General features: G+C 39.6%; 1 protein-coding gene and 1 long non-coding RNA gene across 2 annotated transcripts; both read right to left on the bottom strand.

The window, feature by feature from the left end:
• Positions 1-348: 348 nt before the first annotated feature.
• LOC110932128 lies at positions 349-1122 on the bottom strand. Its single transcript, XM_022175485.1, has 2 exons — positions 648-1122; positions 349-365 (listed from the first exon to the last, which is right to left on the bottom strand). Exons 1-2 carry the CDS (start codon positions 1120-1122, stop codon positions 349-351), a joined length of 492 nt encoding a protein of 163 aa, XP_022031177.1.
• Positions 1123-22964: 21842 nt separating this feature from the next.
• On the bottom strand, positions 22965-23881 carry LOC110928038. The gene is made up of 2 exons (XR_002586090.2): positions 23593-23881; positions 22965-23525 (listed from the first exon to the last, which is right to left on the bottom strand). It is a non-coding gene; the product is annotated as an uncharacterized LOC110928038 (long non-coding RNA).
• Between the last annotated feature and the right edge of the window lie 2222 nt (positions 23882-26103).

The raw sequence follows: 26103 nt of genomic DNA, 5'->3' as shown, positions 1-26103 counted from the left end.
AATTCAGGTGTGATATTGTCTATGTTATTGCAAAATCTTGTGCAAACCAGTGTACTACCAAACTGGCAGGAACGAAACATGCAAGATGCCTGTATGAGATATAGAAGATTTATGGCATATCAACTCTATTTTGCACGTTTCACACCCCATTAATAATCTAATTAATAAATAATGCCTAGTGAAATTATTGTTTATTTAGTTAATTGAATCAAATTTTTTGTTAATTTAATAATTTTATTAATAAATAATGACTAATAAATAATTTAATTTAATTATTGTGACATAAATTAATTGAATCGAAATTTTTGTTAATTGTTTATTTAGTGAAATTATGTTCTTTTTTTTAAATTATAAAAGACTTTTTTCTGAATTAAAAAAAAGTTAAAACAGAAAATTAATATAAATAAAATAAGGATTCTAATATATCTTAAATAGGATATACATTTGGCATAAATTTATACAAAAACTTCTTTAATCATCACCCAAATTGTACGAGGAGTATGTATTTTGAAGTACATAATCCTGAAATTCTCCGGCTTCAACTTGGACGGGTGTGGGTTGTGGCTTAGAGACGCGGCGAGTAGAAGTCTTTGTTTTGGGCGGTGCTAAACAGCTCGCACAAGAATGCCCATACGTTTTGCACTTACCGCAGTATATGGGAGTGGGGTCCTCTCCTAGCAATAGGATTCGTTTGTTTTCTTTCGGACGTCCGGCTAGTCGTTTTGTAATAAGGGGCGGTGGTTGCAGATTCACCAGTCCATCGGGTATTTCCCACTCTGATTTATCATGGGCTGGATTTATATGCTCCTCATACGTGGATTTATAAACTTCATTAGTGTAACATGACATCGCATAATAAGCACAATCTGGTTCACCTAAAAATCTAGATACCACAATAACGTGCCCGCAAGGTAACCCAGATACTTGCCAAACCCAACAACTGCATGTTCCATTAGAGAAGTCAACTAAACCTCTCTTTCCACCGTCATCAACGTCAAAACTGTCCTGAGCAATTCCAGCAACCACCCACGAACGAGAACCTTCAACTTTGCCTTGAATTTTTTTTTTGAGCCCACGTTGTAAGCAAGTGTTCCCCTTGAATTCCCTTGTTCCGGCGATCATAGAACCATTTTGGACAGACTGTCTGAAAAATTCTATCAGTTGGGTTATTGGAATTTTTCAGGCATGTTTTGATAAAGCATTCATAGATTCAGCGCTATTAGATGTCATGTAATGATATCTTCTGGCTGGACAATGTGCTCTTGACCATTTGTCAAACCCAATTTCTATAAGAATGTTCCGTAATCTTGGAACAGTGGCACATAGCGCGTCGAATGATTCTTGAAAATCGGATATCCGGTAAGATTTGCAAGTCTTCCACCAAAGACTCCCATATTCCTTTTTTTGACGGTAAACGAAGGTTGGCCATCAAATAACGACAATATAACCCGTGAAAGCTTCTTGGAAACACAACCCGTACGGCTAATTGTATAGAAGCTGTCCGGTCAGAAATGATTGCCAAATCTGGATGCTCGCCGATGCATTCTTTCAGTTTTGAAAGGAACCACATCCACGACTCACCGTCTTCAGATTTACCAATGCCATAACCAATAGGCAAAATCTGATTGTTTCCGTCCATGCCAACATCCAAAAACATTGTTCCTTTAAATTCACCCTTCAAGTGGGCCGCATCTATGATGATAAGCGGTCTTAAATTACGGACAAAGCTCCGAATCTTAAAGCAATACGATAATGTTAGATTTTTGTGGAAAAATTTATTTATTGATTTATTTATTTATATTTTAGTGTAACATTTAATATAGTCTTTCACTTACCACCGCACCTATGGCCACAAATAACATTTTAGAATCAGTGCGTATGTGTGTCACTGTTCCTGGATTAGCCTTCTCCAAGTTATAACAATAGACGGGAAGTTCGGCAAAAGAACTTGACGAACTACCTTGCAAAAGTTATAATGCGTTACATTTCCCACGCCAAACTTGCATGTATGATAAATTGACTTTTTCTTTAATCCTAAAATCCTTTACAATTTCGGTCGAACGGTATATCCGTCCACAGTCTTTGAATTGTTCTTTTAATAAGCTACCCACCACCATTGGGTTTGCTTGTCGCATATGTGGATATGTTTGCGTCTTAGAACATGTATGTTTGTTCTTAAAATGTTTAACGTAAAAAACATCACAAGATTCCCGACTCGCTGCCTTGAAATTCCACTGGTAATTCTCATCAATACAAGATACTTCATAATGAGTTTTGGATGATCTGTCTACTTTATACGAAAAACTTTCGGAAAGACACATTTTTCCTAATTCTATTTTCATTTCCTGCTTGTTACGGAAAATATAACCTATGTAAAACTGGCTTTTATTTTCAAGAGGACAATTAACATTATCAGTAACTCCAGATTTATATGATGCGTTACATTCATCTTCAGGAAAAACATTTACATTAAGATCGGGACATTTAAAAAAAATTGGTAGAACCCGCAGATGAACCAACACCAAGTTCTTGCACCACATATAATTTAAATAACTCATGAGGGTTTCTTTCCGCAATATTGAAAAAAAAGTAAGATCGGAATCATCAATTATATCAATAGGATCACTAACACTTGACATTTTGTAAGATACACGTGTGTTGTTTTGAAGACCTGTTGACTCACTAAGATTTTTTAAAAATGTGTTATAAGAAATTGTAGTAGAAGTGTCAAAACCACGTCTAACAGAATCTGGTTGGACCACGTACTCTAGCCTCCCATCAACTACTTCCCACTTGCCACCACAGTAAACAAATCTGACCGCCATATCAATAGAGAAAAAAAATATAAAGATAGATATTTTTTGTAAAAATTTGGAGATGAAATTTTGTAAAATGTTTAGAGTAATGGTACTGGTACCTAGAATCTAATCTAAAAATAGAAACATGTAATACATCAAATAAATAAAAAAGAAAACTAATTTTTATGGACTAAAGCGTCTCGAGACTCCTCCTATGCGTCTGTCAGTTCTAAAGAGTCAAAGTTGTACTTTTCTGATTACCGACGCATTACATGCGTCTAAACATTGACACGTGTTGTGTCTCAGACGCATAAGTAGAGGCGTCTATAGACACATAGATAAACGTGAAAAAGCTGACAACCGAAGCGTCTACAGACGCATACGAAGCAGCTATGAAAAAGCTGACAAAGGAAGCGTCCATAGACGCATACGAAGCAGCTGTGCAGAGGGGCATCCAAAAGCTGACAAATGGAAGCGTCCTTAGACGCATACGAAGCAGCTTTGAGGGGCATCCAAAAGCTGACAAATGGAAGCGTCTTCTAGACGCATAAGAAGTAGCTGCGAGGGGCATCCAAAATCTGACAAATGGAAGCGTCGCCTAGACGTGTTGGAAGCGTCTCTGATGACGCATAAAAACTTGTACCCAGCCAGACGCATCACACTAAACCAAACGCAAGCTAAAGTGGATGTGTCTGGTAGACGCCTTCGAAGCATCATAACTTTTCAGACCCAATCAATTACACACGTGTCGCTTGACTATTCCCCGACGCATCCTTAAGACCTGCAGACGCATAACAACTCTAGAAAAATATGATGCCCTGCTCCAAGGAGGCATCAAATGGCTAATTTGGCAAGTCAAAGTTTTTCTTGGCCAATTTGGTAATTTTCTCTTTGTTAATTTGGGGTGTCAGTTATACCTGGCTTAAAATCAATTACAAGCTAACTCACCATTTTTTGCTTTGTATAAATAATTAGTGGTGAACTAATTTTAAGATTCGAAACTTACAGTTAATCAACGTTCTTAGAATTGTTCTTAGCTTCCTTATTTTTAAGTTTTTTTATATCGAATGTAATTTTAAATTAATTATTATGTTAACTTTTATGTCAGTTATTGATATGAATGTTTCATATCGTATCACCTAATTTTGTGATAGATTAGATTTTGATCATGTTTCTAAAATTTGTGTAACTTTATCTTTATATTTCGTATAAATATTATTATATTTTTAGTTTATAAACGAATAATTAACTTGGATAGATACACATAAGATATTTTGAAATTATAATCAAAATCCTTTAAAATTAGTTGAAACTGCCTTATCGGATTAACTTCATTGTTTCATGGGATCAGGTTCACGGGTTAAATTTATAAAACCTTACTTTATTATGTTTTATAAACCTAACTTTTAAATAATCATTCAACTAATTGTTTTTTGATTGATTTAAAATTTGCTTAACTAAAATAACATTTTTTCAAGTTTTCACTTCTGCCCAAAGATGATGTGTTTACTTGTGGCATTATTTAGTGAATTTAAGCATAGTCACTTAGGTGTATATCCTTATTATATGAACAAGCATAGTGTAATACTTGCCTTATTACATTTGTTCATATGATATCCACATGACTTCTGCCTAAGATACATGAGTGTTTCATTTTCTGCCCAAAGGTGATGTGTTACACTCATGTCTGGCAAACTTTGACTTGTGCCTAAAATTATGGTGTTACAACATCTGCCCAAAGGTGATGTGTTATATCTAATCTGCACAGTCTGACTGTTCATAATACTTGTATGATTGGTCATAGCCAAAGCGAAAACCATCATTCAAGTAGAACCTTATTTAAAATTGGTGTGTATAATTAATGTTATCACAGCTTCCTTATTATAATGGTCATTTCCGCCTGCGTTAGTTTTAGGTTACCCATAAGTCACTCTAACTTCTTCTTTTGCTACGTATCTTATTCTTCTCATTTTAATCCACTATCAGCTCCTGTTATGGCTATTGATACTTTGACTGGTGCGAACTATGCTTCGTGGAAGGATTCTCTTAACCTTACTCTCTCACTCATGGAGTTTGACTGTGCGCTAACTGAAAACGCTCCCCCTGCTCTTACTGATAAGAGTACTGAAGCTGAAAAACTACTCCATCAAAAGTGGGAGAGAGCTAATCGCTTGTCTCTTATCTTCAAGAAAAACTCGATAAGTCCTGCTATCAGGGGAGCTATTCCTAACGCTGCTACAGCTAAGGAATATCTTACTAATGTGGAGGCTCAATTCCAAGGGACGTCTAAGGCGCAAGCCAGCACCCTCATTCTGAAATTGGTGACTACAAAGTATGATAGGATCAGTGGTATTCGTGAGCACATCCTGAAAATGAATGACATGGCCCAAAAGCTCAAGGGATTAAGCATGGAGATTAGTGATGGCTTTCTAGTGCATTTTATCATGACATCTCTGCCAGCATCTTATGAAGCATTCAAAGTCAACTATAACCTTCATAAGGACCAATGGAAGATGAACGAGTTGATTGCTATGTGCGTGCAAGAAGAAGAACGTCTGAAACTGGAGAAAGCCGATGTTGCTTACCTGATGACTGCTTGTAAGACCCCGCGTTTCGAAAGTCAAAGTCAAAGTCAAGATTGAAGTCAAAGGGAGAAAGATTGCTAATTGCGACCTGTCACTCCTTGCTCAATTCCTGTTTTGACTTCTTTGACTCGTAATTAGTCTAAATTATGCTTAACGTTAGTTATATTAGGTGGAGTATCTATTAATAATCGAGATTTAATCGATATTTATCACTATATATCATATGTTATCGCTTATCGCAATCGCGCTCGCAACTCGAATTACGCATTTTGGTTAATTATACGTGTGTGCGCCTTTTATATGTTACTTGTGCGTGTTTAATTATGTTATGTTATGGTGATCGAAACACAATCAAAACTCAATCGCAATCGAATCGCGAACGCTAAACGTAAGTTATAAAGGATGATTGTATGTTAGATATAGTAGTTGGGATTAAAAGTAATTTGAATAGGAAACTCTATCGCATTCGCATCGCTCGCAATCGCAATCGAAACGGCAAAACTCGTCAAACTGAGTGACTGATCGACCAGGCAACTAACCGATCGACCAGCAGTCCGATCGAACTGCAGTTCGATCGACCAGCCTGTCGGCCGGCCTGCCACCCGATCGACCCACTCCTTTCCACTTTGGGTAACCCTATAAATACCCCATGTCACCATCACACTTTCTACTTTTGGTACTCTCTGTCCGACCAGCACTTCAACTTTGCTTTTTCTCAGATTTCTCTCGATTCCGGTAAGATCTCAACCTAAATCTTGTACATCTTTGATCTACACTTGATTCTACACCTTTCTATCTTTTAAATCTTAACTTTTAACCGTGAAATCACTAGATTTGAGGTGTTCTAGGATGATGTCATCATGGGTTCTTGAGAACTTTATGTTTTGACCTCAATCCACCGAGAACAACTTGAATCTAACCGATTTCCACATAAATAAACAAAGATCTTTCATAGATCTAAACATATTCACGGTAAAAAGGATTGAAAGATGGTTTTCTAACTTTCTTTCAACTCTTTTACACTTAATGCACTGAAAACCGATAGAATCGGAGCTTGTACCGACTTCCTACTCATTCATGTGGTTGTGTTGGCTCAAGATCTGAATCCTATCTACGAGATTTACCGATTTCGGGTTAATCATGGAACACCATCTTGGACAGCTAAACTGATCGGGTTTGGGTGATTCTTGTCCGATCAGGAGTACCAAGTATTGACGAGGTTTCCGTTGCTTGACACGTCATTAAAACATCTCGATAAAACGACAAACTATCAAAACGACCAAGTGTAGGACGAACGGAACGACCAGGACGGAATGCCGTCCGATCGGACCACCGTCCGATCGGGCTGTCATCCGAACGGGCTGTCGACCGAACGACTTGCACCTTGGCCCCACACTTAACATCTACTTTCAAACTTTTAAGGGTTGGGCATCGAGCGAGGTGCTGTCCGATTGATCTACCATCCGATCGACTTGTCACCTTGATCATGAGATGTTCTAACACTTAACCAAATTTTCAACATGTTCAATGCACCAGGGTTGCCACCTGGTCGGATGGTTATCCGATCGAGTGACCGTCCTGCCGTAAACTTGTTCTCACTAAAGTGTCCCACCAATCGGGGAATCGCCCGATCGAACGGTCGTTTGATCGATCGACCTGAAAGGTAGTGATACTTCTATGTTTTCAAAATGCTACAATAAAAACTTCAAAAGTCAAGCCATCATACACAAACACATCCTTCCTAAAGGAAGAAACAATCCACTCGAAAGGCCACTCGATCGGATGACCATCCGAGCGGGCTGTCACTCGAACGACCAGCCGTCCGATCGGACTACCATCCGATCGACCTGCTGTTCGACCCACTCGCACTCTTTATCGTTTTACGCGTTGCTTATCGTTATGCTATCGTTCTAATCAGGCTACCCTACTCTCTAGCGCTCCCTTCAATCCACCAATCGCTGTGAGTATACTCGATCCCTTTTTGCTTTATGCACTTTTGGGTGTTACATACGTTACTTATTCTAAATCACATCAAACACACTACGCAATACCTTTAACGCTAACCGTTACCGCATGTTATACGTGACTTAATGAATTCATGTTTGTTATGTTTACACATGGAATGTTGTCTACCTGCCTTAGCAACGATAGTACTATAGTTTGGACTCAGCACCTGTTCACTCAGGGGTTGTTAAGGACAATTAGTTACATGGCTCACAGTGGTGAGTGTGTATCGCGAACTGCCTTAGGCAGTTAACCCGCAGTCATTGGTATCGATCGGTTCATGTCGATAACTAACATACCTCATTTTACACTGTGTACGTGCTAGGTTATGCGTAATCGATTTAGAACTTTATTATATCTATTAAACTTGTATGCTCACCTTTACACTATGTGTATTGACTTTTACTTTAACGTATGTGACAGGTGCTTAGGATGCTTATTTGCTTTCTTTGTTGTGAAATCGAGGCTAGGAAAGACCTAGGTCAACAATAAACAATTGTCTGTACTAGAAATCTGAGTTTTCGGAACATAACAATTTGACTAGATCTTTTCTGTAATAATTGTTTTATCATTTATGACATGGTATGGGACGTGTTGCTTAAATATTTGGTGAATATAGTTGTTATGGAACCTTCTGGACAATTTGTTTCGCTCAGTGCCGCACCCTGATGATTCCACCATCGGTTGGGGTGTGACAGATTGGTATCAGAGCCATAACTATAGGGAATTAGGCAAGACTCGACCTAGTCCGGGTCGATGTCTTAGAAATGACCTAGTCTATAGTTAGGTACCAACAGACCGACTTGTGCAAATCTTTAGGGAATTGTACGAGCCTGCTTGCTATACCCCGCTATTCTCGGCTATGCTACACTATCACTGCACTCTAATCTTCAAAAATGAACGAGTGATTTAGTCGAGATTAGGTGTGAAAACCGCAAACTCTCGATTAAATCAATTGTTCGATCTGTATTTATCTATAAAACACGAGAATTTGCGTTGAATTAGGAGTGAAACCCGAACCTTGATAGTTATTTCCAACTTATTTTATTTTACAAAACTCTCACCAAAGCCTCGACGGACTCCAACGACTTGAAGTCGCACTAAAACTGGAAGGATGAGTGCCATTCGCCCAGATTCGAGGCGAGAGCACAGTTCCGAAGGCCATAGTGTGGACTAAAGTCCTTGCGAATAGTCGAATCACTTTGGCTAGTCAAAGTCTATCTAGCCGCAGACAATCTATATCTTGATTTTTATGTGTTTCAATTCTGAGATCGCTACTGCCGACTCTGATATTTGTCGATTTCATATGAATTTTATGTGTTTTATGTGATTTACATGTGTATGTATTACGATTTTTGGTGACTTATTCGCTTTTCGCCCTTCGCTCTGATCGACACACACGACTCTCACTGCATCTCTATCTCAAAACGCTGACAAATCGCTAATTATGGACGACCACGTGCTAGAATATACGCTTATACTATACTGCTCGCTATGTTATTCGCGATCACTATTCTCGAACGCTCACGGGCTTTGAATGATAGGTTTCTGTATTCTGACCGCCTCTGTGTGCTTCTAGGCAAATTACGTGCTCATGTGTTTCTGTGCTTTTATGACTTACATGCTTATGTGCTACCGTGTTTATGTGCTTCTGTGATTATGTGCCTATGTGACTATGTGGTTAAGTAAGTATACGTGTTCATGCGCTTTAGATGTATTAGGCTTGTGAGGTGAGATTCGATCATATTGTGTTGAGTCCTGTGGCGATGTCTATTGCAGACAATGTCGTCATCTAGATCTCGCACTACCCGAGATGCCCGCCGAAAGCAAGCAGACAAACGTCTCTGCCATGATTACTAAGCAGATGGCAAAGGTCGTACCCCAAGTCGTCAGTGAACTGTACGAGAACATGAGCAAATCGTCTGAGGAATCCAGAACTGAGACTCCCAAAGCTGCTTTTAGCTTCAAGCAGTTTAAGGCATGCGGACCGAAAGAGTTTACTGGAGAATAAGGCCCTACGGCTTTGTTTCAATGGTTTGACTCGATCGAAGTCACTTTGAGTCAGAGTGGATGTCCTGACAATCTCCGCACCCTGAATGCTACCGGCGTTTTCCAGTCACGCGCTCTAGACTGGTGGACTACCGAAAGGAACAAGCACGGAAATGATGCAGCCTATGGTCTGTCATGGGACGAGTTGAAGAACGTTATGCTCGATGAGTTCTGCCCTCCCCATGAGCGCCAAAAGCTGGAGGATGAATTCTGGCACATCAAGCAGAAAGATGGTGACAACGCTGCCCTCACTGCTCGCTTTAAGCAGCTTAGTATCATCTGTCCCGATTAAGTGAAGACGACCGACATAACGATCAAGAAGTACATCCGCGCTCTGCCGGATTGTGTTGCAGATTTTGTTCATGCTTCCAAGCCAGCTACGATCGAAGAAACTTACTTGCTTGCCGCTGAAATCAACGACAAGCAAGTAAAAGCTGGTTTTTGGGACAAAGCTTCAAAGAACCTGCACCAAGCCACCGCCGCACCAGCTGCCGGCACCACCGCCACCGCCACCGCATCGCAGTCGTCAAAGTCCTCTCGTCGCAAAAGGAAGAACAACAACAGCAGCTCCAGCAACAAGAACTGTGCTGTCACTACCGCTGCTCCACTCCAAGCGGTACCAGCTTAGCAACAACAACAACACCGATCAGCTCCAGCTCCAATCACCTATGCACCGCCTGCAAAGTGTGCATACACAGGTCCTCACCCTGCCTGCCCAACATGCACTTATCATCACCCGGTGGGTCTAGCTTGCCGTTTTTGCACTCACTGCAATATGTATGGCCACTTCACCGCAAACTACCGTACTGGTCCCCGTCAACCACCAGCTCAAGCCACTGCTCATCAAGCTCTGCTCCCAGCCCCTCAAGGCCAACAAGCGGCTCAGGCACCCGCGGTCAACGCCAGAGTCTGCTTCGCATGTGGTGATCCCAACCACTTTGCGAATATGTGCCTTAATAGGGTTGTGAAACAAGAGCCCCAGCAGCAGCAACAACAGCCTCAACAGCAACAGCAACAAGCCGCCCGTGCCAGAATGTTCAACATCAACGCGTGCCAAGCACAAGCCGACAACAATGTGGTTAATGGTACGTTTCTCGTAAACGGTATTTATGCTTCGTGTTTATTTGATACTGGAGCCGATAACTGTTTTGTGCCGTTTCAATTCGAGAAGCTCCTTAATCGTAAGCGTTCCCATCTATCCTCGACGTTTGATGTCGAAGTCGCCACCGGAAGAACCGTCGCTGTAAATTCTGTTCTTCATGATTGTACTCTTGAGCTCAATAATCACATCTTTCCGATTGATCTCATTCCGATGCAGCTCGGAAGTTTTGACATCATAGTAGGCATGGACTTTCTTCGTGAAAACCATGCTGAAGTTGTGTGCTTTGATAAGATGATTCGATTCGCGCTCGCTAACGATGATATTTTGTGTATTTATGGTGAAACTCCTTCGAAAGGTCTCAAGCTTATGTCATGTGTCCAAGCTAGCAAGTATCTCCGCAAGGAATACAAAGCTTTCTTGGCCAACATTGTAGTAGCGAAGAAGGAAAAGAAAGGAAGTCCAGGTGTAATCGATGTCCCCGTTGTGCGTGAATTTCCGAATGTGTTTCCTGACGATCTTCCAGGTCCTCCGCCAAGTCGTGATATCGACTTTCGTATCGACCTCATTCCTGGAGCCAACCCTATTGCTAGAGCTCCTTATCGACTCGCTCCGTCCGAAATGTGTGAACTCTCGAATCAGCTCCAGGAATTACTTGATAAAGGCTTCATTCGCCTGAGCACCTCTCCATGGGGCGCACCAGTCCTTTTCGTCAAAAAGAAGGATGGGTCGTTCAGGATGTGCATCGACTATCGGGAGCTGAATAAGTTGACAATCAAGAATCGCTATCCCCTGCCTTGAATTGATGATTTGTTTGATCAGCTACAAGGTGCTACATGTTTCTCAAAGATCGACCTACGCTCAGGCTATCACCAGCTACGCATCCAAGAGGAGGATATACCTAAAACCGCTTTCCGCACTCGATACGGCCACTATAAGTTCGTTGTTATGCCCTTTGGTTTAACTAACGCACCCGCGATTTTCATGGATCTGATGAATCGCGTGTGTAAACCATTTCTTGACCGCTTCGTCATCGTGTTCATCTATGATATCCTGATCTATTCCAAGTCGAAAGCCGAACATGCGCAACATCTACGTTTGGTTCTCGAGTTACTCCAAGGGAATCGACTCTATGCCAAGTTCTCCAAGTGCAAATTTTGGATGGAGGAGGTTCAATTCCTCGGTCACATTTTCAATAGTCAAGGTATTCATGTCGACCCCGCGAAGATTGAAGCAGTTAAGAGTTGGGTTACACCGAAGAACCCGTCTGAAGTCCGTTCTTTTCTCGGACTAGCGGGCTACTATCGTCGATTTATCGAAGGATTCTCTAAAATCGCTGTGCCGCTTACCGCTCACACTCATAAAGATAAGCCTTTTGTTTGGGGAACTGAACAAGAGTCTGCTTTCTAAACCCTCAAGCATATGCTCAGCAATGCTCCTATTCTCACTTTACCCGACGGAAACGACGACTTCATTGTCTATTGCGATGCCTCGAACCTTGGTCTTGGTTGTGTTCTTATACAACGAGACAAGGTTATCGCTTACGCATCTCGTCAGCTCAAGATCCACGAGAAGAACTATACAACCCATGACCTCGAGCTAGGCGCAGTTGTTTTTGCGTTAAAGATTTGGCGACACTACCTTTATGGTACCAAGTGTACGATCTTCACCGATCATAGGAGCCTACAACATATCTTTGATCAGAAAGAACTTAATATGCGTCAATGCCGATGGGTAGAACTTCTCAACGATTACGACTGTGAGATTCGTTATCACCCAGGCAAAGCAAATGTCGTTGCCGACGCTCTAAGCCGACGGAGCTATCTGCATAGTATCCCCAACGTTCCAGCCCAGCATCATCTCGAAACCCTCATTTGCGAAGCCCAGCATGCTTGTTTTAACGAGCGTACTTTGAAGAAAGAAAGGATTCACCACGATGGAGCCCAGCTTGTTAATAAGTCGAATGGGATATTCCACTATCTGGACCGAATTTGGATCCCTAAGCGGAACGATTTGCGACAAATTCTGATGGACGAAGCCCATAAATCCCGGTATTCTATTCATCTCGGTGCCGATAAAATGTACCTGGACCTTCGCTATAAGTACTGGTGGCCGGGCATGAAAAGGGATATCGCCCTCTACGTTGGAAAGTGCCTGACCTGCTCGAAGGTTAAGGCCGAGCACCAAAGACCCTCTGGCTTACTCGAACAACCCCCAATCCCTGTATGGAAGTGGGAGAGTATAGCTATGGACTTCATAACCAAACTTCCGTGTACGTAATCAGGTCACGACAGCATCTGGGTTGTCGTTGACCGTTTGACCAAATCTGCTCATTTCCTACCAATACGGGAAGACTACAAGGTAGAACGATTAGCCCGAATCTACACCGACGAGATCATTTGTAATCATGGGATGCCTCGCGACATCATCTCTGACCGTGATGCTCGGTTTACCTCGCAACTGTGGGAAACTTTCAAGCGGCTCTCGGAACTATGCTTAATCTGAGTACCGCATTCCATCCTCAAACCGACGGTCAGACTGAGAGAACGATTCGTACCCTTGAAGACATGCTCCGTTCGTGTGTCATAGATTTCGGTGGTAATTGGGACGCTTACCTGCCATTAGTCGAATTCTCGTATAATAACAGTTATCATTCCAGCATTCAAATGGCACCGTTTGAGGCTTTATACGGAAGACGATGTCGATCGCCCATTGTATAGCACGAGATCGGCGTTCGCAATTAACCGGTCCTGATCTATTGCAAGAAACGACTGACAAAGTTCTCCAAATTCGAGACAATCTGTTGAAAGCTCAGAGTCGTTAGAAAAGTTACGCCGATAGACGACGCAAACCCCTTGAATTTGACATTGGCGACTACGTACTCCTAAAGGTATCACCTTGGAAGGGTGTGGACAGATTCGGCAAGAAAGGGAAACTAGCGCCTCGATATGTTGGACCTTTTAAGATTCTGGAAAGGATCGGAAAAGTCGCCTACAGACTCGAACTACCGGAGGAACTGAGTAACGTCCACCCGACTTTTCATGTTTCGAACCTCCGAAAGTGCCTGGCTGAGCATGATTTAATTGTACCTCTCGATGACCTCCAAGTAAACGAAACACTACACTTCGTGGAAAAGCATGTCGAAATCATGGATCGCCAAACCAAGCAGCTCCGACGCTCGCGCATTCCTATTGTAAAAGTCCGATGGGAAGGCAAACGTGGCGCAGAGTTCACTTGGGAACTCGAAAGCGACATGAAGACAAAGTACCCACAGTTGTTTGTTACGGCTGAAGCCTAATTTCGGGACGAAATTCCCTAAGTGTGGGAGGCTGTAACACCCCGTGTTTCGAAATTCAAAGTCAAAGTCAAGATTGAAGTCAAAGGGAGAAAAGATTGCTAATTGCGATCTGTCACTCCTTGCTCAATTCCTGTTTTGACTTCTTTGACTCGTAATTAGTCTAAATTATGCTTAACGTTAGTTGTATTAGGTGGAGTATCTATTAATAATCGAGATTTAATAGATATTTATCGCTATATATCATATGTTATCGCTTATCGCAATCGCGCTCGCAACTCGAATTACGCATTTTGGTTAATTATACGTGTGTGTGCCTTTAATATGTTACTTGTGCGTGTTTAATTATGTTATGTTATGTTGATCAATCGAAACGCAATCAAAACTCAATCGCAATCGAATGGCGAACGCTAAACGCAAGTTAATAAGGATGATTGTATGTTAGATATAGTAGTTGGGATTAAAAGTAATTTGAATAGGAAACTCTATCGCATTCGCATCGCTCGCAATCGCAATCGAAATGGCAAAACTCGTCAAACCAAGTGACTGATCGACCAGGCAACTAACCGATCGACCAGCCAGTCGGCCGGCCTGCCACCCGATCGACCCACTCCTTTCCACTTTGGGTAACCCTATAAATACCCCATGTCACCATCACACTTTCTACTTTTGGTTCTCTCTGTCCGACCAGCGCTTCAACCTTGCTTTTTCTCAGATTTCTCTCGATTCCGGTAAGATCTCAACCTAAATCTTGTACATCTTTGATCTACACTTGATTCTACACCTTTCTATTTTTTAAATCTTAACTTTTAACCGTGAAATCACTAGATTTGAGGTGTTCTAGGATGATGTCATCATGGGTTCTTGAGAACTTCATGTTTTGGCCTCAATCCACCGAGAACAACTTGAATCTAACCGATTTCCACATAAATAAACAAAGATCTTTCATAGATCTAAACATATTCACGGTAAAAATGATTGAAAGATAGTTTTCCAACTTTCTTTCAACTCTTTTACACTCAATGCACTCAAAACCGACTTCCTACTCATTCATGTGGTTGTGTTGGTTCAAGATCTAAATCCTATCTACGAGATTTACCGATTTCGGGTTAAACATGGAACACCGTCTTGAACAGTTAAACTGATCGGGTTTGGGTGATTCCTGTCCGATCAGGAGTACCAAGTATTGACGAGGTTTCCGTTGCTTGACACGTCATCAAAACACCTCGATAAAACGACAAACTATCAAAATGACCAAGTGTAAGACAAACGGAATGACCAGGACGGAATGCCGTCCGATCGGACTGTCATCCGAACGGGCTGTCAACCGAACGACTTGCACCTTGGCCCCACACTTAACTTCTACTTTCAAACTTTTAAGGGTTGGGCATCGAGCGAGTTGTTGTCCGATCAATCTACCATCTGATCGACTTGTCACTTGATCATGAGATGTTCTGAGACTTAACCAAATTTTCAACATGTTCAATGCACCAGGGTTGCCACCCGGTCGGATGGTTATCTGATCGAGTGACTGTCCTGCCGTGAACTTGTTCTCACTAAAGTGTCCCACTAATCGGGGAATCGTCCGATCGAACGGTCGTTCGATCGATCGACCTGAAAGGTAGTGATACTTCTATGTTTTCAAAATGCTACAACAAAAACTTCAAAAGTCAAGCCATCATACACAAACACATCCTTCCTAAAGGAAGAAACAATCCACTCGAAAGGCCACTCGATCGGATGACCATCCGAGAGGGCTGTCACTTGAACGACCAGCCGTCCGATCGGACTACCATCCGATCGACCTGCTGTTCGACCCACTCGCACTCTTTATCGTTTTACGCGTTGCTTATCATTATGCTATCGTTCAATCCAACAATCGCTGTGAGTATACTCTCTGGCGCTCCCTTCAATCCACCAATCGCTGTGAGTATACTCGATCCCTTTTTGCTTTATGCACTTTTGGGTGTTACATACGTTACTTATTCTAAATCACATCGAACACACTACGCAATACCTTTAACGCTAACCGTTACCGCATGTTATACGTGACTTAATGAATGCTTGTTTGTTTTGTTTACACATGGAATGCTGTCTACCTGCCTTAGCAACGATAGTACTATAGTTTGGACTCAGCACCTGTTCACTTAGGGGTTGTTAAGGAGAATTAGTTACATGGCTCACAGTGGTGAGTGTGTATCGCAAACTACCTTGGGTAGTCAACCCGCAGTCATTGGTATCGATAGGTTCATGTCGATAACTAACATGCCTCATTTTACACTGTGTACGTGCTAGCTTATGCGTAATCGATTTGGAACTCTATTATATCTATTAAACTTGTATGCTCACCTTTACACTATGTGTGTTGCTTAAATATTTGGTAAATATAGTTGTTATGGAAACTTCTGGACAATCTGTTTCGCTCAGTGCCGCACCCCGATGATTCCGCCATCGGTTGGGGTGTGACACTGCTGACTTGAAGAAAAGGAAGGGGAGCTACAATAAGACGCCTAATGTAAAGGTCCAAAAGCGGGATGCAGGTGCAATTGATTCTGGATCTAATAACTCCAAAGGAAAGATTCACTGCAAGTTCTGCCGTAAGGTGGGAGAAAAGCAGAAGAACTGTCCGGACTTTAAGGAGTGGCTAGCCAAGAAAGGTGATAATCTTTTCGTGATACTTGAGTCCGTTAATTTAAATGTTCCATCTATTTCTTGGTGGTTTGATTTTGGTTCTATGGTTCATGTAACCAATTCCTTACAGGGATTTCATACAATCCAGAAGCTGGAAAGAAACCAAAGAACGCTTAAGCTGGGAAAGGAAAGCCGCTAGTAGTCGAGGCCGTGGGAACATTAGATTTAGTTATGAAAACTGGTTTAACTATTAGACTTTATGATACCTTATATATTACTGAGATTACTCGGAATCCTGTATCAGGACCAAAGTTAGACGTAGACGGTTTTCTTGTTTCTCATGGTCATGGCAAACTTACTATCAGTTTATATTCTCAAATATTTGGCTATGGCTTTTTGGATGGTGGTCTCTATCGATTAGAACTTGATGATGATTTTTCCAAGTCTTTGTTATCATATAATACTAATGAGAACTTAACAAAGAGAAAACGCAAACGACACTTAGAAACTTCATGCATGTTGTGGCATCAATGTTTAGGCCACATTTCACGAGAACGCTTAACTCGACTCATGAAGGATGAGGTCTTACCACCTCTCGATTTCAATGATATTGGAACATGTATCAAATGCCTTAAAGGTAAAATGACATCAGCGAATAAGAAAGGTACCACTAGGAGCTCTAATTTATTAGAACTCATTCATACTAATATTAGCGGCCCTTATAACATCACTGGCATAACTGGACACACTTCATTTATCACGTTTAATGATGATTATTCACGTTATATGCACTTGTATCTCATTAAAGAAAAAACTGAATCTCTCACAACTTTTAAAGACTATAAAGCTGAAGTTGAAAAACAATTAGATCATCAAAAGTTGTTAGATCAGATAGAGGAGGCGAATATTATGGTCGACATACTGACGTGGGTCAGGCTCCTGGTCCATTTTATGAGTTTTGTAAGGGCCAGGGGATCGTGAACCAGTATACTATGCCCGGTACTCCTCAGCAGAACGGTGTTGCTGAGAGAAGAAATAGAACCCTAATGGACATGGTACGCAGTATGTTAGCCAACTCAGGTTTGCCCTTATTCCTCTGGACCGAGGCTTAAAAAGCAGGTGTTCATATACTCAATAGAGTTCCTTCGAAGTCTGTCCCTAAAACTCCTTATGAACTTTGGACAGGAAGGAAACCGAGTCTTAGATATATGAAAATATGGGGTTGCCTTATCGAAGCTAAACTTTATAACCCTTTCTTAAAGAAACTGGATATGAAAACAACAAGTTGTTTCTTTATTGGATATCCAGATCACTCAAAGGGTTATAGATTCTATTGTCCCTCCCATGTTACTCGTATTGTAGAAACCAAGCGTGTCGCGTTTCTTGAGGACTTTAAGGTCAGTGGGAGCGGTGAAAATCCTTACAATGATTTACAAGAAGTACAAGACACGGGGGGGGGGGGGACACTCGTCCATTTCATTACCTCCTATTACTACTCCTCTTGTACTCGATGCTGAACCGCATGTCACTGCACCACCTCCAACTCATTCAGAATTAAATGTTGCTCCGCATGTACCTGAGAATGAAGGAGCCTCAAATGTTGAAGTTGAGAATCAACCTAGGAGGTCATCTAGGGTGAGAAGGCCCACTAATTTCGATGATTATCAAACCTACCTAGCTGAAGCCGTATCAGATGATGGAAAGTTCACTGATCCTACCTCTTACAATGAAGCCGTTAGTAGTGATCAGTCTTCTGAATGGAACAAAGCTATGATTGACGAGCTTGACTCCATGAAGAAAAATGACGTTTGGGATTTGGTTGAATTACCCGACGGTGTTAAACCCGTAGGATGTAAATGGGTCTTCAAAACAAAACTAAATCCAGATGGAAGCGTTGAACGATATAAAGCAAGATTGGTTGCAAAGGGTTACACTCAGAAAGAGGGAATCGATTATCAAGAGACCTTTTCACCTGTCTCTCGAAAATATTTCTTAAGGATCGTCTTGGCCCTAGTAGCTCATTTTGATTTAGAGCTGCATCAGATGGATGTCAAGACTGCTTTCCTCAATGGAGACTTGTATGAAGACGTGTTCATGAAGCAACCTGAAGGGTTCAAACCTAAAGGTCAAGAACATCTTGTCTGCAAGCTGAAGAAATCCATATACGGTTTGAAGCAAGCATCACGTCAATGGTATCTTAAGTTTGATGAAGTCATGAAGAAGCAAGGCTTTATGAAGAACCAAGTGGATCAATGCACCCACCTCAAGATGAGTGGGAGAAATTTTGCTATACTTGTCCTTTACGTAGATGATATTCTATTGGCAAGTAATAGCTTAGATATGTTGCATGAATCGAAGCGTTTACTCTCGCATAACTTTGACATGAAAGATCTCGGAGAGGCTTCTTATGTTATTGGCATCGAAATACACCGAGATAGAAGTAAGGGAATTTTGGGCTTATCACAAAAGGCTTACATTGATCGTGTCCTTAGTCGATATAACATGCAACACAGCTCTGCCTCTGTAGCTCCAGTAGTTAAATGAGATGTTTTCGGTTCTTTTCAATGTCCAAAAACTGAGGATGAAAAGGCGCAAATGAGAATGATACCTTATGCCTCAGTAGTTGGGAGCCTCATGTATGCTCAAGTCTGCACTCGTCCAGATATCGCTTATGTTACAGGGATGGTAGGCCGTTATCTGTCTATTCCTGGCCTTGATCACTGGAAAGCAGCGAAGAAAGTACTTCGATATCTTCAGGGGACGAAAGACTATAAACTGACTTATAGAAGAAGTGACGTTTTGGAAGTGGTTGGTTATTCTGATTCTGACTTTGCTAAATGCAAAGATGACAAGAAATCCACTTCAGGGCATATCTTTATGTTAGCCGCGGGACCTATTTCATGGAGGAGTCATAAACAACAACTAACTTCAACATCCACTATGATGGCAGAATACATTGCTGTATATAACGCTACATGTCATGGAATGTTGCTAAAGAATCTGATTACTAGACTCAAAGTTGTTAATTCCATATCTAGACCATTGAACCTTTACTGTGATAACTCAACTGCCGTTAACTTCTCGAACAGGAAGAGTTTGACCGGAGCTGGATTATATCTTGATACAAAGTATTTGTTCGTACGTGAACGTGTTGAGGAAAATAAGCTTTGTATTGAGTATATAAGTATGAAAAATATGCTTGCGGATCCGATGACTAAAGGTCTCCCACCTAAAGTATTCGAAGAACATGTTTTGAAGATGGGCTTTTGTAAAGACCTTATTTAAATGCATATTGCACTTACTTATATTTTAATGATAAAATTTCCTCATTTGATTTGTTTGTCTCTAACTACGTTTCGCTAGCCTAATGACGTAAAGACTATTATTATACAAATCATCGTTTAAGGGCTTACTTGTAAATTGATCCTTATTTTGCTTAGGTTTTAAATTTGGGATTGTAGTATGATTAATGGGGGTCCTGAGTTGAATAACTAACTCAACGACTGTATTTTTCTGCTGCAATTTTGGTTTAAAACTAAAATGAGTATTAACTCCTGATCAGGCTTACCTAATACTCATAATAAATGATCACTCGGCCAAATTGATCATTTATTTAATAACCCGATCAATATTTACCTTAATATCCCTATAAAATTAACTGGGCTTTATTTGATGGACGTAAAGGCCCGTACTAGTTAATTAGGGTTTCCCCTTGAGTGAAGCATATAAATACAGGTTATTGGGGAACCGTAAAGACACACCATAAAGTTTACGGCCCCCTCACTGCAATAACCTAATTTGTATTCAACTCCATCCTAACTGCTCACCCTAAACAGGAACCGATCAAGATGACTTCTTCTTCATCTCTAACCGCTACTAGATTGTCAGGTATATCAAGATCCCTAAAATATTTTTTCATTAGATATTAAAAGAGCTGACTAACAATTACACCAAATATCATGCATAATAGAATATATTAATTTGATGTCTATTTATGTTGTCTATCCATGTACTACTCGTGCAGTATTCTACGAGTATTACTAGACGAAGGTCTTAGACAGCTCATTTGGTTGAAAATACGTATTTCATATTTTCATTATAGTATAACTACGTCCAATTGAAAACGATTAATTATCTTAACAACTCCTGACTATGGTTGAATGAAATTATCTCTAACCACTAAACAACTTATATTGATAATTAAAAATGTTCTCTTAACCTAACAAAAATATTGTTTTGAATAGATATATAGAATGTATCAAATTCTTAGGTGTAATTTGAATTTTTAACTTTAGACCAAACTAGTCAAAGTATCAAAATATCAAGCAAAGATCTATCCATCTCCTTTTCAAGAAATCAATTGTTGAGTTATTATGAATATGACATGCACCAAATGTCTATACATTTAAACATATTCATGGATTTTTTTCTACCATTAATCAATGCCCATCTTGCTACAAGTATTTCCATTTTTGCTATCCTTCATTTATTGTTGTCCCCGTGTATAGGGACTTCCTCACTCCTTAGATTTAGATGGTAGGAGAGTGTCACTTAGGCTTAGGCTTTGGTTTAGTGGTTAAAAGGAATTACCTTTTGTAGAAGATCAAGGTTCAATCTTTAAGATGTGTGGATTTAGGTAAAAAAAACGTAATTGTATAAAAAAGATGTTAAGAGACTATACCATCGCCCTTTTCGTGTTCATCATAACTCACTTATTAAACATTCCCATCTCTATGTCGAATAAGATAAATTTAACTTAAGGTGAACATGACAGTTTTTATTTAATAAAGTTAAGGAGAGGAAGAAGTCCTTTTTTCAAGTTTCTTCTTGATGTTTGTTTTCAAGAGTGTGTGAAATTCAGGATGTTTGAGTAGAGACATGGTTGTTTTCCTATGAATTTCCCATAACTTGTGATCGGAGTTGAAAATGCCGTTACCAAGGACATCGAATATGTTAAGAAATTCGGGGCCTTTGGGATAGTTGTGGAAATTCTTACTCAACATGTGGTTCATGTTGGCAGGATCAGAGGTGAGGAGCATGTCTATATTGGCAAACCAAGGACCTTTGAGCATGAAAGTACCATCACTAAGTGTGAGGACATGAGTGACGAAATCATGAACACGATGTATGTTTAGGAGGAGATCCGGCGTCATGCCAAGAAACCGCCAATTAGTAACCGGGAGGCGCCTTCTACGGTGAAGAAAAGAATTTCTTCACCGTAGAAGGCGCCTCCCGGTTACTAATTAACTTTTTTGTAGGTTATTTCCGACAGATTTGTGACGCCACTGTCAATTAACTAGGGTTTTCTAATTTTTTGCTGTGGATGCATCGAAAATTTGTAACAAAATCTTGAATTTTTTTTGTAGGAAATTTGTCATAAAAGTGTTGTAATATGTGACGAAAAAATTGTGTAGGAAATTTCAATAAGAAATTGTCCCCTTTTCTAGTAGTGAAATACGAAAGCGGTAATAAAAAGGACGATTGAAATGAGAAGCATATCGGAGTAGTGGATGGAAGCAATGGGATATATATCTGATTGACCAAGAGGAATAACGCAAGAGAGGTTTAATTATATCGGCAAATATAGATGTGATTGTTTCCTGTTTTTGTATTTCAGATTTCATATCTTTTAAAATTAAACACCACAAACTACCTAATCAAATAATACACATCCTACTCTACTTTCATATTTCATTTATCATTTCTAATGATTTTCTTCAATAATATTTTCATTTTGGATGTTATTACACCAAATATCACGCATAATAGAATATTATAATTTGATAACTTTTTATGTTTCTCTATCCATGTACAAGTGCATTATTCTACGAGTTTCACTCATTGAAGGTCTTAGACAACTCATTTGGTTAAAAATATGTATTTCATTATAGTTTAACTACCTGCCATTGAAAAAGATTTATCTTAACAACTTCCTGATTATGGTTGTACGAAATTATATTTCAACAAAACTATCTTATTACTTATACTGATAATTATAAAAATATTCTGGTAACCTTACAAAAATACTACTTTATATAGAATATATATATAGTTAATTTCTTAGGTAACGAATCAAACTATCACCATCCTTTCCCTAACCCTAACCAATCAAATAAAAAGACCTATCCATCTCCTTTTCAACAAATCAACTGTTGAGTTATATGGAATATGAAATGCACCAAATGTCTCTACATTTAAATATATTCATGGATTTTTTTATACGATTAATCAATGCTCACATGTATTTATTTGCTAAGGGGCTGTTTGGCAAGTGCTGAACCAGTAAGTGCTGAACCAGTAAGAGGCCTGAATGGGTAAGAGGCTCTGAACCAGTAAGTGCTGAACCATTAAGAGCTGTTTGGTTGTATCTCTGAATGACTGTGTAGAATGACTATTTTACCCCTCTGAACTATTATGTGCTGAATGAAATGTATCTGTTTGGCAAGAGCTCTGAATAGTGTACAGATTGATGAAAATTTCTAAAAGAAAAATACAAAACACCATAGAAAATCCAAATTACACATCAATCCTTTAAATCCAAATACAAAACAACACAACATACGAAATCCAAATACAAATAACACAACTCTACATACATTTTTAATTTGATTCATTTGAAAGCAACTGATTAGCAATCTGGTTACGTAAAGAAGTCATGTAGTCAATACCTTGTGAACCCCACTCTATGTCTTGAACTAGCAGGCCATCATTTTCCCCACTTTGCATTTCATGAAACATCGTGTTCTCATCATAGTCCATAAATAACTGATCATAAATATTGCATTTCCTTATAAAATTATGGACGGCGAAACAAGCAATCACGATGTCTCTTTGTATTGGAAAAGAAAAGGGAGCCATTTGCTTTAGGATTGGGAATCTCGCCTTTAGAACACCGTATGCACGTTCAATGACATTTCTGAGTTGTGCGTGAGCATGATTGAATCTTTCTTCCTTAGTTAACGCACGTTGTCGTCTAAAATCGGCTAACCAATACCTCGTACCACGGTAGGGAGTCATAAATCCACGAGTGTTGGTGTATGCAGCGTCACAAAGGTAATACTTATCTGTATAAAAACTATCATATAAAAAACAAATAATGTATGAAATGAACATTGAAGAATGGTTAAAAACCTGGTGGCGGAAAAGGAAAGCCAGAATTTGGGTTGAATGCAACTTCTTTTAAAACTCGTGAATCATGTGCAATGCCCTCCCATCAAACATACAACACAAAGAAAACATGTATCTTTACAACATAACCATTTACAATCATACCATTCTACATATAAAATCAATGAACATAACCATTCTACATATAGAATCAATGAACATAACCATTCTACATATAACATCTATGAATTTTCAACATACAACATAACCATTCTACAAATAACATCAATGAACATAATAAACAAATTCATAAAAAAAAAAAAAAAACAAATTCAGAAAAATAAACAAATTCATAAAAAAAACCTAAACAAACTAAACTACATCAAAAAAAAATCCTAAACAAACTAAACTACATACAAAAAACTAATAAAAAATTCAGAAAAATAAACAAATTCATAAAAAAAACCTAAACATCTAAACTACATCAAAATAATGAGTTTAAATTTAAACAACTAAACAAATTCATAAAAAAAACCTAAACAACTAAACTACATCAAAAACCTAAACAACAAATGAATATTCAGTTTAAAAAAAAAAAAAGAAAATAAACGTACCTGGTGAGGGCGGCGGCCGGAGAGCAGAGAGGAGGAGAGGAGGCGGCGGCGGCCGGAGACGCAGAGAGGAGGAGAGGAGGCGGAGGCGGCGGAGAGCAGGAGAGGAGGAGGAGGCGCCGGAGGTTGTGAGGAGGAGAGGAGGAGGAGGCGGCGGAGGGAGGTGGTGAGGGCGGCGGTTGGAGAGGCAGAGAGGAGGAGACGAGGTTGGGGGCGGAGGTTTGAGAGCTAGGGTTTTTCTTTGTGCAGATGTGAAAGGGGAGGTGAAAGGGGGGCAACTAATGTCTTTTTTTTATTCAGCATGTTAGTGGAACTGAATGATTCAGCACTGAATCATTAAGAGGTTTCCCATTAAGAGGTATAACCAAACAGCCCCACCTCTGTCCGAATAAGAGGTCTACCTCTTAATGAACCATTAAGAGGGTAACCAAACAGCCCCTAAGTATATCTAATTTTGCGATCCTTCATTTATGGGTATCCCTAACTTGTAGAACTTTCTCACTCATTAGATGGTAGGAGACTATACCATCTCCCTTTTCGTTTTCATCATAACTCACTTTTTAAATTTTCTTTATAGTGAATAAGACAAAGTTAACTTTAGATCGTTGAACATTGTAGTTCTTACCGAAGGAAATACGAGTGGTACTAGTGATGTTATCTCAACTTAAACGTGTAACATCCTGATTTTAAAACAACTCAATATCATATTTTAATTGCGGAAATTGTCTTTAAATTTTTTCTGTTCACTTACATACATGTATTTGTAAGTTAGCATTTCAACATTTAAAAATCAAGTGACATACTTATACTCGATAGATTTACTTTTTTGGTTTTTGAACAACTAAACTTTTTCCCCTAAATAACATATTAAATTACATTTATCAAAGATTGAACCTTGATCTCCCTACAAGAGGTAATTTCTCACAACCACTAGGCCAAGGCCTAAATAATAGATTTAGTTTAAGATCGATCCTTAATTGTCAAGACCAGCTAAACCAAACTTAAAATTGTCAAAAAATTAAAACCAACCAATCCCAACGTAGGTTCTGTTGGCATAACATAGGCTCCAACGTATGAAAGAGCTGCGTATACAGCATAGCCTATGCTAAAGTCAGAATAAGTTATGTTGCATGCAGCTAAATTCCCATTTTGATGTTTAAATAAGTCGTCTCAATCCCATATTTCTTGTACTTTCTTCTAAACAACTTAACTACAAGTAATGAGTAAAACACATATTACTAGATATATATGCAACATCATTACAAATCGTATCATACATTAATTTATATTATTTCCTTCAACAATTTAAGAGCATAAAAGGACAAGTAATGAGTATCATATGTTTACCTCGCGAATAAACCAAAGTTACAAGCCTTGGGAAATGTTAGTCGCCTCTGATATGCCAGAACAGGTGTGATTCACCATTCATCTTCACCAACTCAGTCCATATCACTTGATTTTAAGATTAAATGGATTGCTACCCAATATATAAAAGGAAACAAGCACTGCTACAAAATCGACCATTTGCGACCGCCAAAACGGTCACAAAACAGTCGCAAATGCCCTTTGCGACCATTTTGCGACCATTTTTTGCGACCGAAATATTCTTGCAATCGATTTTGTGACTGAAGTTACCATCGCAAATTTAGAAACCGAATTTGCGACCGATAGTTTTTGCGACTGAGTTTGTGACCGAATTTTAGTGACGGATCTTGCAACCGAGCCTTAGTGACGGGTTTTGCGACCGAGCCTTATTGCGACGGTGTTTGCGATTGATTTTTTAGTGACCAATTCTGCACCTGAACTGTTAGGCTTAAGTTGCAACTCGACCTATTTGTGACTGCCATTTCAATTTTGTAATACAAACTTGCGACCAACTTTGCGACCGTCATTTCAATCAGTAAGAAATATGCAAAATAATAAA

Source organism: Helianthus annuus, chromosome 3, assembly GCF_002127325.2.
Source record: "Helianthus annuus cultivar XRQ/B chromosome 3, HanXRQr2.0-SUNRISE, whole genome shotgun sequence".
Lineage (NCBI taxonomy): Eukaryota > Viridiplantae > Streptophyta > Magnoliopsida > Asterales > Asteraceae > Helianthus > Helianthus annuus.
This window is presented reverse-complemented; position numbering and strand designations above follow the sequence as displayed.